Here is a 12,122-nt window from a genome sequence, read left to right as displayed (position 1 = left end):
AGTTACTTTTTACGAGAGTGGCACTTTGGAAGTTCATTTTGCTATTTTGGTACTTTGGGATTTTGGGTATTTGGGACTTTGGGACGTGAGAATTTTGGGACTTTGGGACGTGAGAATTTTGGGACTTTGGGACATGAGAATTTTGGGACTTTGGAATTTTGTGGCTTTAGGGTTTTGGGATGTGAGAATTTTGAGACTTTGGGAATTTGGGAGCTTGGGAATTTGGGGACTTGGGAATTTGGGAACTTGGGAATTTGGGGATGTGGGAATTCGGGGACTTGGGAATTTGGGGATGTGGGAATTCGGGGACTTGGGAATTTGGGGACTTAGGAATTTGGAAGCTTGGGAATTTGGAGATGTGGGAACTTGGAAGTTTGGGAATTTGGGGACTTGGGAATTTGGAAGCTTGGGAATTTGGAGATGTGGGAATTTGGAAGCTTGGGAATTTGGGGATGTGGGAATTTGGGGATGTGGGCATTTGGGGATGTGGGAATTCGGGGACTTGGGAATTTGGGGACTTAGGAATTTGGAAGCTTGGGAATTTGGAAATGTGGGAACTTGGAAGCTTGGGAATTTGGAAGCTTGAGAATTTGGGGATGTGGGAATTTGGGGACTTGGGAATTTGGAAGCTTGGGAATTTTGGGATGTGGGAATCTGGGGATGTGGGAATTTGGAGATGTGGGAATTTGGAGACTTGGAAATTTGGGAACTTGAGCATCTAGGAACTTGGGAATTTGGGAATGTGAAAATTTGGAAATGTTGGAATTTGGAGATAGAATAATGTACATTTCAATTTAATTCGTCCTCACAAGTGTCCTCTTTATCAAAACATTACTCCAACGTTATAACAAAGTACAGAATGGATATCATTGTTTCTCCGAAAACGTTTCCGTAGAGATAGTCAAATCCAGTTTCGTATCAATCACGGTCCGAGCATCGTACGTTGATAAAACACCCACATCCGCGCAGAATGGTGGACTTACGTAATGGGAAGCTTTTTGTCGATTTATCTCGAAAGGAAGATCGTTCCACATACCCAGATTCATGGTAACCGTGTTGCAAACGAAAGTGGCTATACGTATTCATGAGGTTACAACAAAGGATTCGCCGTATGGAACGTCGTCGATTCATGCTGATTTCATCCGTTACCATTTTAATCCTTAATATCGTGACGAAGGGTAAGAAACGTGCTTTCGCACGCTATTTCTCAACGTCGACAACTAAAATGTCAAGCTGGAGATACGGCTGCACGCTGAATGTGGAAGAATGGACAGAGATTAATGCCGAAGAACGTGAAATTGATTTCATTGTTGCCTCACTGATGCATAAATAGTTTCAAGGATACGAGGAGTTGGTTTTATCTTTTTTTATGTGCTCATTCAAAAAGTTATTGTGCAATGACGTATGAATTTTTTGACTTATTTTATTTGAATCTGTCAATTGTCTTTACTGAAACAATTTTACTGAGGATAATACAAATCATTGTAATATATGTACAGTTTAAATGAATTTATTATTTATTTTTATCGAAACAATTTTACTGAGGATATAAAAAATAATTGTAATATATGTACAGTTTAAATGAATTTATTATTTATTATTATTGAAACAATTTTACTGAGGATATAAAAAATAATTGTAATACATGTACAGTTTAAATGAATTTATTATTTATTATTATTGAAACAATATTACTGAGGATATAAAAAATAATTGTAATATATGTACAGTTTAAATGAATTTATTATTTATTTTTATTGAAACAATTTGACTTAGGGTACCAACAATAATTTCAATAATATATATACAGTTTAAATAGATTTATTATTTATTTTTATAGAAACAATTTGACTCAGGGTACCAAAAATAATTTCACTAATATATGTACAGATTAAATAGATTTGAAAAATTACGCTGAAGGATATCAAAATTTTATTAAGAAATGTCTAACAAGAATCCAAAAGGAATTTTCTATGTGTCATTGAAACTTTGATATCTTTTAGGGACATCTCTTTATTTTGAATCATAATTATCGAAGACCTATTAATAATCCTGTAAAAATTTGCCTAATAAAAAGTCTACTGAGTATTGCATAAATAATATAAGATTTGCTGAAAAAGTTATAACTAAAAGTTATAATTTCAGAATGACTTGTAAGATAATTACAGATGAAGTTTCTCAATAATTTTCACGTAACACAAAATACGAAGTAGCATAACAAAGTATGCTTTAAACTATAAGTATGTATTATAGATTTTAAAATGTCGACCCAATAGTGTACACTAAAACAAAATAGCAAATGTGAAAATAAATGTAAGCAAAATTGCAATATGCACACAGTGTGAGGGACTAAAACAATAACAAATGACCTAGGCTACAACTCGAAAGACTAAAAGTTTCGTGACAACGGAACAATAGAATATTCTACAAGGCGCATCCGTCGAGTCAAGGCGACGGTCTTCCAAAATGGTGAAACGGAAGTGGGACGAGTTTCACTTTCGCCACTCTCCGTTAAGTGCAGGAAAGTGGTTTGTCACCGTGATTAGAAGTTCACGGGCGTGCTAACTTCGTATACGCATTGTTCCCGCATTAACCTAATCGATGTTCTTGAAATTTCAAGGATAACGAAAGGAAAATTATTTGTCGATTGGTCTGAAACGATTCAGTGTTTTTTCATGGTCGTAATGGAGCTATTAAGAACGAGAAACCATAATCTAGTTCCATATTAGGCACGTGACAAATGCTTTCGCTTAGGCTGCAGGTACAATCGAGTGCAATGTAGGATTTTTATAGATGAGGATACTTGTGAACAGGACAATTTTTATATTTTTAAATTTTCTAATTATAAGATTTTCAAGTTTGTTGCTTAAGATTTTGAATTTACAAATTTCTATATTTTTGATTCTTTAAATTTCTTAGTTGCTCAAACTGTCTTTTCTTATACACAGATATTTGGATTATTAAATTTAAATTAAACCTAATCTAACCTAAACTCTCAGTTCCTGGATTTCGCAAATGTCGGAATGCTCCAAAGCTAACAATTTCAAATACCTATGTTTCAAAGTTCCTACGTCTCCAAATTCCTAAGACTTCCAATATCTAGGCCTTCAAATTCTTATATTATCAAATTTCTAGACCCCCAAGTTGTTATGACTCCACATTTCCAAGCCATCAATTTCCTATACCCCCAAATTCCTACGTCTCTAAATTTCTATAGTCCCTATATTTTCAGATCCTCAAATTTCTATGTCCCGAAAGTTTCAGATCCCCAAATTTCTGTGTCTTCCAAATTCTAAATCCTCAAATTCTTACATCTCCAAATATCTAAGCCCCCATTTTCCTATGTCCCGAAAGTTACAAATCTTCAAATTTCTATGTCCCCCAATTTCTAAGCCCCCAAATTCCTATATCCCCAAATATTTAAGCTCCCATTTTCCTATGTCCAAAAATTTCTAGTTCTCCAAATTCCTTCGCTCCGTAAATTGCAAATCCCAATAATCCCTAAAGATCAACACATAAAACGTTGGTTACAGAGTCCTCCCTAGGGGAGCCAGAGTTGCTCTTGACTGTACGTAAGTAGAAAGTCCCGTGAAATTTAACATTGCGATCGTAAACAGTTTGACCATTCCTTTTGCATGATGCTGCATCAGCCAATGTAGGTATAAACCGTTGTGTAATACGTGTTATGTGTTGAGCGACCCAGTGAACACGGTAGACGTAATACTGAGATAAACAGCTGTGTTGTTTGTAAACGAAGAACATATAAAAATATATATTTGGAAAAATTAAGTGAAACTGTATCAAACCTATTAATATTATTATACGTGATTTATTATAAATTCATTTATACACCCAGTACAATTTTTCCAATCAAAAATTTTTCAATCGCAAACATACTGAGTTGCATTATTCTTTGGCAAACAAATCAGTTGCTTAAAAAACTTTCACAATAATTTACTGATATGTGCGTTATATGTTACACATGTTTTACAAATATTTTGCAATGTACCTCTTAAAAATAACAAATTATACAAATACCAAATTCATATATTTTTTTTTTCAGATTTTTCAAGCTTAAGTTGACAACTTCTGTGTCATTACTATTTAAAAAATTGTACCTTGAAAATATAAATTATGAAAAACAGTATTCTGTTTGTAATTAATATATTAATAAAACAACAGTTAGTTACATGAATATTAAAAAGGATTCTTTTTACAAAACCACAAAAATTACCTAAAACGTACTTCAACAAAAATCCGCCGAAGTTATTGAAAATTTCAAGATATCATTTAGAGATAAACCCTAAGGTTCTCTAATGACAATTCTAACCGCAATTGACGAGTGTATCATTGATTCGTAAAGACACCTAACCGCACGTCGATCGTTCTAACCGCAATAACATCGTTAATTACCGCGTTTTTACCGTACCTTTTCGTAGAAACGATGCGTGATCGTTGCAGCAGCGACGAAGCAACACGAACAGTGAATCCCCGACAATAAAAGACCGCGCGTTGGATGCGTTTCCGTGCACGCGCGATAATAAAGAACACGAATAGGCGCGACATAAAAAAATGTTCATTGAAAAAAAAACAATCGAGTACGTGAGGACAGCGAATGGTGCGATTCAGTTGTCGCCGCTACAAGAAACGAGCTTCTACGTGACACAGAACTCAATGGGGAAGAATTGTTTAAGTAGCTTTGTACGACCGAGAGTCGAAAGGGGTCTTTGCGCGACGGATTAGACACAGGAAATGACACGGACCAATCATAACCACGGTGTCTTTTTAACAGATAAAACGTCTTCAACCCTTTTGTTATGGGCTTCATGGGGAAATATATAGAGAGAAGGTAGAGAATGTATTCAATTTGGGTAGGTTAGGTCGAGAAGAGTTCAAAGGTAGAATTCAAGATGGATGTGTGTTAAAATCTTTTCTTGTGTGATATTTTGTTATATATTTTTTATGGTGGAAAATTATTTAGCTCTTAAATTTTCAAGGTTCTTAATTTTCAAAGTTTTGAAGGTTCTATATTCTTAAATTTTTTAATTGGAAGTTTCTAAATTGATAGATTTAATTATTTGGTAATGAGCTCTAAGTATCTCCATACCTACATTTTTATATTTCTACATTTTCACATTTCTACATTATTGCATTTTTACATTTTTACATATATAAACTTTTAAACTTTAATATTTCTTAACTTATATATTTTGTAAACTTCTAAACTTGTACATTTTTAAACTTGTATATTTTGTAAACATCTAAACTTCTACATTTTTAAACTTGTATAGTTTATAAACTTCTAAATTTCTACATTTTTAAACCTGTATAGTTTATAAACTTCTAAATTTCTACATTTTTAAACCTGTATATTTTGTAAACTTCTAAACTTGTACATTTTTAAACTTGTATATTTTGTAAACTTCTAAACTTGTACATTTTTAAACTTGTGTATTTTGTAAACTTCTAAACTTGTACATTTTTAAACTTGTGTATTTTGTAAACTTCTAAACTTGAACATTTTTAAACTTGTACATTTTATAAACTTCTAAACTTGAACATTTTCAAACTTGTTCATTTTATAAACTTCTAAACTTGAACATTTTTAAACTTGTTCATATTTAAACTTCTAAACCTGTACATTTTTAAACTTGTTCATTTATAAACTTCTAAACTTGAACATTTTTAAGCTTGTATATTTCTAAACATTTAAACACCTGTACTTCTAAACTCCTAACGATGCAAATGTTCCAAACAAAGTCAACCAAAACTCCTCACATAAATCACCTCTTGCAATTCCCTACCTACCAGTGATTGTCTCGTGATTCCAAGCGATTATATTCACCCTCGACAGCGAAAGGAACAAGAGAAGAGTCTCTCTGACTCTACAAATATGTAAATTATTTATTGCATGCAATTATCGGCTTTCTCGCAACCGCTTTCCTCACTGCCGCAAGATTTATAGGCATCGCGACTCGCTTCGCGTGATTTAGCAAAATCGAAGCACGCAATACTCCATTCGTATGCAACTATCAAAACACTTAGACACGAACTGTACATTGCTGACAGTACCCAGTGAGTTTATGGAAAGCGAAAGAGAGAAGGAGAAGAAGGTAAGAAGAGTATAATAAATGATTGTCACAATTATTGCGCTCGTGAATCACGGTGCACGTGCAACGCTAACGACGTGCCAGTTTGCCTATTAGACTCGGTTCAATGTGTACATTCCTAAAATGGAACGTGGATAGTTCAAGCAGAGGAAATGTGAGAAAAGTGATCTGATTCGGACAGATTTCGTAAGTAACCTGAATTGTGTTATTGATTTTTATTGGGAAAGGAAGTGGATAAGTAGGTTTAGTGTAATGTGTATCATCTGGTACTTAATGTGGGTGGATATTATAATTGGATGATCAAATACTGTATGATTTTGAGATTTGTTGAGAGAGAAAGATGTACATATTTCCAAATTTACAAGTTTCAAAATTTTGAAGCTTCCAAATTCCTAAGCTCCCAAATTCCCAAGTTCCCAAATTCCCAAGTTCCCAAATTCCCAAGTTTCAAAATTCCCAAGCTCCCAAATTCCCAAGTTTCCAAATTCCCACATCTCCAAATTCCCACATTCCCAAATTCCCACATTCCCAAATTCCCAAGTTCCCAAATTCCCACATTTCCAAATTCCCAAGCTCTCAAATTCCCAAGCTCCCAAATTCCCAAGCTCCCAAATTCCCAAGTTCCCAAATTCCCAAGTTTCAAAATTCCCAAGCTCCCAAATTCCCAAGTTTCCAAATTCCCACATCTCCAAATTCCCACATTCCCAAATTCCCAAGCTCCCAAATTCCCACATTTCCAAATTCCCAAGCTCTCAAATTCCCAAGTCTCCAAATTCCCAAGCTCCCAAATTCCCAAGTTTCCAAATTCCCAAGTTCCCAAATTCCCAAGTTTCAAAATTCCCAAGCTTCCAAATTCCCAAGTCTCCAAATTCCCACATCTCCAAATTTCCACATCCTCAAATTCCCACATTTCCAAATTCCCAAGCTCCTAAATTCCCAAGTTTCCAAACTCCCATATCTCCAAATTCGCACACCCCCAAATTCCCACATCCCCGAATTCCCACATCCCCGAATTCCCACATCCCCGAATTCCCACATCCCCGAATTCCCACATCCCCAAATTCCCAAATTCCCAAGTCCCCAAGATCCCAAATCCCCAAACCTCCAACTATCACAAATCCTCAAATTTCCACATCATCCAACCACCATTTAACTACAAACCAACACCGTACCCAGAAGCAGCAGTACAGTAGCCTGCAGAGTATGAACCAACCTCAGCACAAAAAATGGCGCATGACACCGTTATGAATCAATGTATACACTAATTCCGGTCGCGCAGATGCTAATAAATTTCAGACATTCGTAATCCTTGTAACACGCGGTGTTTGCGTTAGGATCGCACGTGTAACAAATCGCGGGGTAGAGAAAATTGATCGCGCCAGGTTGGACGGGAACCGCGGATATTCTATTTACGAATCTCGCGTGTCTCCCTTTCTAAATCCGTAATGCGATCGCAATGCGAAGTATGACACGAACACGTCATTTTAATCTGCAGCCGGTGCAACGGGAAGAGATCGATGTGTTCGCGGAACGCCAGACAGACTCGAAGCTTTGTTCGTTTGACAACCGAGAACTCCGATCATCGTGCGATTCTATCTTCGTTGGCATTCAATTAACGATCGAGCACGTGTTGAACGCATTCTAAGATACGCTTTAACGTCAATCACAATACTTGTCACGCTATGAACATTGCCGATGTCGATAGAGCTTTCTGCAAACGTCGATACTGTAAGGCGATACTTGATCCTGTAAACTTTATCATGTAGGTTGGCCTTCAAAACGTGAGTGATTGGTGATGATTCATAGAGGAAAGGTGATCTAGATTGGGTAGTTAAAAAAATTTGCAATTTTATTCGGTCTTTTGTCTTACATAGGGTGGTCTGGAATCTATGTGTGACACTTTCTATGAAAATAGAATATTACGGTAAAGAGAATATTATAACGATATTTGACATATTTATACAATTTGAGTAGGTTCAAAGGATGTGTACGTTGCAGAGAATATTTTTGTACTGAAAGAAGTGAAGCTACTTTTCAAGGTTTTCAGTGTTATTGATGTTGTCCTCACAAATGAATGTACATATATTTTTTCTTCTTGCACAATGTATCAGTCATTCAAAAATATGAAATGTCTTCAAGTCACTCAGACCCCCAAAATTAAATATACATATGAAGTTCATATTTTATTGCACAAAATTTATATGCAAGACTTGTAAACTTAAAAACAAGTAATCTTGATACAAAAGCCTTCATCGTTCTCTGTAGAAAATTCTTTGTAATTCTTCATAAGAAAAATTATTTGTCTCTTCGATGTCCATCGTTTGTCATCACTAGAAAATGATCAAAAGAACCACCCTGATGAACGAGTAATAAATGAACAAGTAATGAGTGAACAAGTGTTAATTGCACATAATTTAGTGATTCGATTCGTGTAAAAATCACACGAGTGACCAGGGGTCAAGAAGTCGTGATGGACTTACCCTACCGGATCACGCAAGTTTATTCCACTTCCGTTAATCAACATTCCCCTCCTCTGGTCGCATTCAACTCTCCCTTCCCTCGCAACACTAATTGTTATGGGTCACTGACTGCTTGTTGCAAGACAGCAAAAGATAACACGAGCTGCCAACGTTGCCGTACCAATCAACGTTACATGCACTTGTTGCCACTGCACACTTGTTGCGTTCATTTACCGAACAAGTCCTATGTGTCTTCGTTAATCATCCAATTAATTGTGCGCAACTGATTTCGAGTCCTTTATCGATTGACAAAAGAATTCATCGTTCGGAGAAATCCATCAATGTGTCATCTAGTGAAACCGAATCTTATCGGCGAGGTGATAAGCTAATCAAAGAGGAAGAATAGAGATTTTGAGCTTAGAAACGTGCTGAGTTACGAGGTGTTAAGTTTCGAGCATGGTTGCTGTTTTTTGTCTGTGCGAAAATTTGTAAGATGATGAAGTTTTAGAAAAAAATTTGTGTGATTGTTACTCAATTCTTTTTTTGTTTTTGGGGAAAATTTTGGTGTCGATAATTTTAGTATTTTTGAACTTGATAATTTTTATTTTTTACTTTGGGAGCTTGGGGCGTGAGAATTTTGGGACTTTCGGATATTAAGACGTGACTAAAGACTTTAAGACGTTTAAGACTAAATACGTGTACTGTTAACTCCAGGAATGTTTCATTCATGGCAATATAACGAGAGTCCATCAGAAACATAATAAAAGCTGTTGTTATGAATTCGAAGACTTCACATAAATATTCGAATGACGTATATTTATGCTCACGGTATTCAAAAATAGCAGAAACGTCGGTGTATATGTCACCGACAAAAACAATATAAAAAATTTAAATTTACGTCAGCGGCTGAAAATACGTCAATAATTCTTATTCAAGTATGTTGTTCTTTCTTAATTCTCCGAAATTGTAAATCTTTGGGGATTTAGAGATTTGGAGATTTGGGGATTTGGGAATTTGGGAATTTGGGGATTTGGGGATTTGGGGATTTGGAGATTTGGAGATTTGGAGATTTGGAGATTTAGAGATTTGGAGATTTAGGGATTTGGAGATTTGGGAATTTGGGGATTTGGGGATTTGGGGATTTGGAGATTTGAAGATTTGGAGATTTGGAGATTTGGAGATTTGGGAATTTGGGGACTTGGGGACTTGGGGATTTAGGGATTTAGGGATTTGGGGATTTGGGGATTTAGGGATTTAGGGATTTAGGGATTTGGGGATTTGGGGATTTGGAGATTTGGAGATTTGGAAATTTGGAGATTTAGGGATTTGGGAATTTGGGGACTTGGGGACTTGGGGACTTGGGGACTTGGAGAATTGGGGATTTGGGGATTTGGGGAATTGAGGATTTAAGGATTTGGAGATTTAGGGATTTGGAGCTTTAGGGATTTGGAGATTTAGGGATTTAGAGATTTGGAGATTTGGGGATTTAGAGATTTGGAGATTCGGAAATTTAGGGATTTGGAGATTTGGAGATTTGGAGATTTGGAAATTTAGATATTTGGAGATTTTTATTTTGGGAATTTTGGAATGTGCGAATGTAGGAATGTGGCAATTTGAGGAACGAAAAATTTTGGGATTTGGGAATTGATGTATTATAAGATTTACAAAGTAGAATTTTGAGATTCAAGTTTCTGAAAATTTAAAAATTTATCTATTCCAAAAGTTGAAGAGTTGGGAATTCAAGAATGTGCTACTTCGAAAATTCAAGCATTTGGTACTTTAAGAATGTGTAAATTTAAAAATTAAAGAATATTCAAACAGTGAATTTAAAAGTGTTATCATACGAAAATTAAAAATTCCAAGAACTTAAAGCATTAAAAATTCAAAAGGTGTGAAAATGTAACAAACTGCTCATACGCATATAGGTTAACCTATCATGGCGATGAGGTCGTTCGATCGCTGTATTTGATGTTTTTCGTAAGCGTCGAACCATGATCCATTAATATCGTACCGATTTGTGTTGATACCACTCTGTGCTCGCACAAATTACACACGCGTCAATATTGAACTTGGTAGCGTTTGTACAACTGATTGATAACGAGTTCGTTGCATTTGCTTTATCGGTAAACGACTACTTGACACGGTGCCTTTTGCCACTAAACCTATAGCCATAATCGTAAACTGACTCGAAAACAACGTGTTCGTCGATGATCGTTATACAAGATAAAAAGAAAAAAATCATGATATATGTAAAATATATTAATGATCGTGGAATGTGCGTCGAATCCGGTTTGTTGTTGAGAACGAAGCGGATACTGCATGATAATTAAGTGGAATCGTTATCTATGATAGTTAATATAAGTGGACGTGAAGAACGATTTCGAGGTTGAAATGCATAGATTATTTTCATCGAACAAAAATAAACTCATGGACAGAGGGAACATCAAGAGACACTTGTCTCCCTTAAAGGGAGGAAGGTTGTATTTTAACTCTGGTGTGAAAAAGTTTACTTTTGTTTACCGTAAACGTTAACAAATTTCAAGTTACTAATAGTTCATAAATATTAGCTTGCAGTACTTTAACAGTAAATGATAATCAATATCTACTGTGTAAAAATAAATCTAAAATCCATCCTGAATTTTATTAATGTGATAAATATTTTGTTACAAATTTTGTTCCTGATTAACAACTCCATGAATAAACTATTTGCACACTATTTTAGTAACGTGACAAATATTTTGTTACAAAGTTAGGATCCGGTTAACAACCCAACTGTATGAATATTTAATTAACAAATATTAGCTTGCAATATTTTAACTTGCAGTAATTGGTAATCAATATCTACTGTGAAAAAATAAATCTAAAATCCATCCTGAATTTTATTAATGTGATAAATATTTTTTTACAAATTTTGTTCCTGATTAACAACCCCATGAATAAACTATTTGCATACTATTTTATTAACGTGACAAATATTTTGTTACGAAGCTAGAATCTGGTTAACAACCCAACTGTATGAATATTTAATTAACAAATATTAGCTTGCAATATTTTAACTTACAGTAATTGATAATCAATATACACTGTGAAAAAATAAATCTAAAATCAACTGTGAATTTTATTAACATAATACTTAAATATTTTGTTACAAATTTTGTTCCTGATTAACAACCCCATTTGCATAGCATTTAGTTTTCTTTTTGTTAGTTTTGTACATTTTCTAACTGTATTCATTGAAAAAAAGAATTTAGGTGTCCTCCATTTTTGTAAAGGATAATGGAAGCAAAACCAGATTTTTGCAACGGAGCTCTTATTATTCCTTACACTATCATTATTACACGGTAAGCGAAAGAAGAGTGTTCGTGTTCCTTTTATGTTCCTGGGAATCACAAGCTGGCATTTACAAAGGCATTTTAAGTGTATCTTCAGCGTACGGCATAAGAGCGCCTCGTTCCCGCGAATACTTGCATGCAGGTTTGTGAAGTCGAATATATTTCATCGTTTCGAAGCCGACAATGGAGAAAAAGTATTTCTCCTCTTTCGTACTTTCTTG

At 35.0% G+C, this 12,122-nt stretch overlaps 1 protein-coding gene and 1 long non-coding RNA gene across 4 annotated transcripts in view; one reads left to right on the top strand and one right to left on the bottom strand.

Moving 5' to 3' along the window:
* tsl (membrane-attack complex domain containing protein torso-like) overlaps positions 1-12,122 on the bottom strand; it is a 137,851-nt gene that overhangs the window by 116,931 nt on the left and 8,798 nt on the right. Inside the window, exon 1 of one of the 3 annotated variants that reach the window (XM_076531802.1) lies at positions 8,591-8,956. The exons of 1 other annotated variant lie outside the window; for it this stretch is intronic. In XM_076531802.1, the coding sequence (XP_076387917.1) occupies positions 8,591-8,634 (44 nt within the window). In that variant the 5' untranslated portion in view covers positions 8,635-8,956. Of the gene's footprint in view, positions 1-4,429; positions 4,657-8,590; positions 8,957-12,122 lie in introns of those variants that run through there. One more of the 3 variants, XM_076531800.1, reaches the window with a different exon arrangement.
* Positions 5,825-12,122, top strand: part of LOC143264460 (uncharacterized) — a 31,206-nt gene continuing 24,908 nt past the window's right edge. Inside the window, exon 1 of the long non-coding RNA XR_013038186.1 lies at positions 5,825-6,296. This is a non-coding gene — a long non-coding RNA (uncharacterized LOC143264460). The remainder of the gene's footprint in view (positions 6,297-12,122) is intronic.

Source organism: Megachile rotundata, chromosome 5 (assembly GCF_050947335.1).
Source record: "Megachile rotundata isolate GNS110a chromosome 5, iyMegRotu1, whole genome shotgun sequence".
Classification (NCBI taxonomy): domain Eukaryota; kingdom Metazoa; phylum Arthropoda; class Insecta; order Hymenoptera; family Megachilidae; genus Megachile; species Megachile rotundata.
This window is presented reverse-complemented; position numbering and strand designations above follow the sequence as displayed.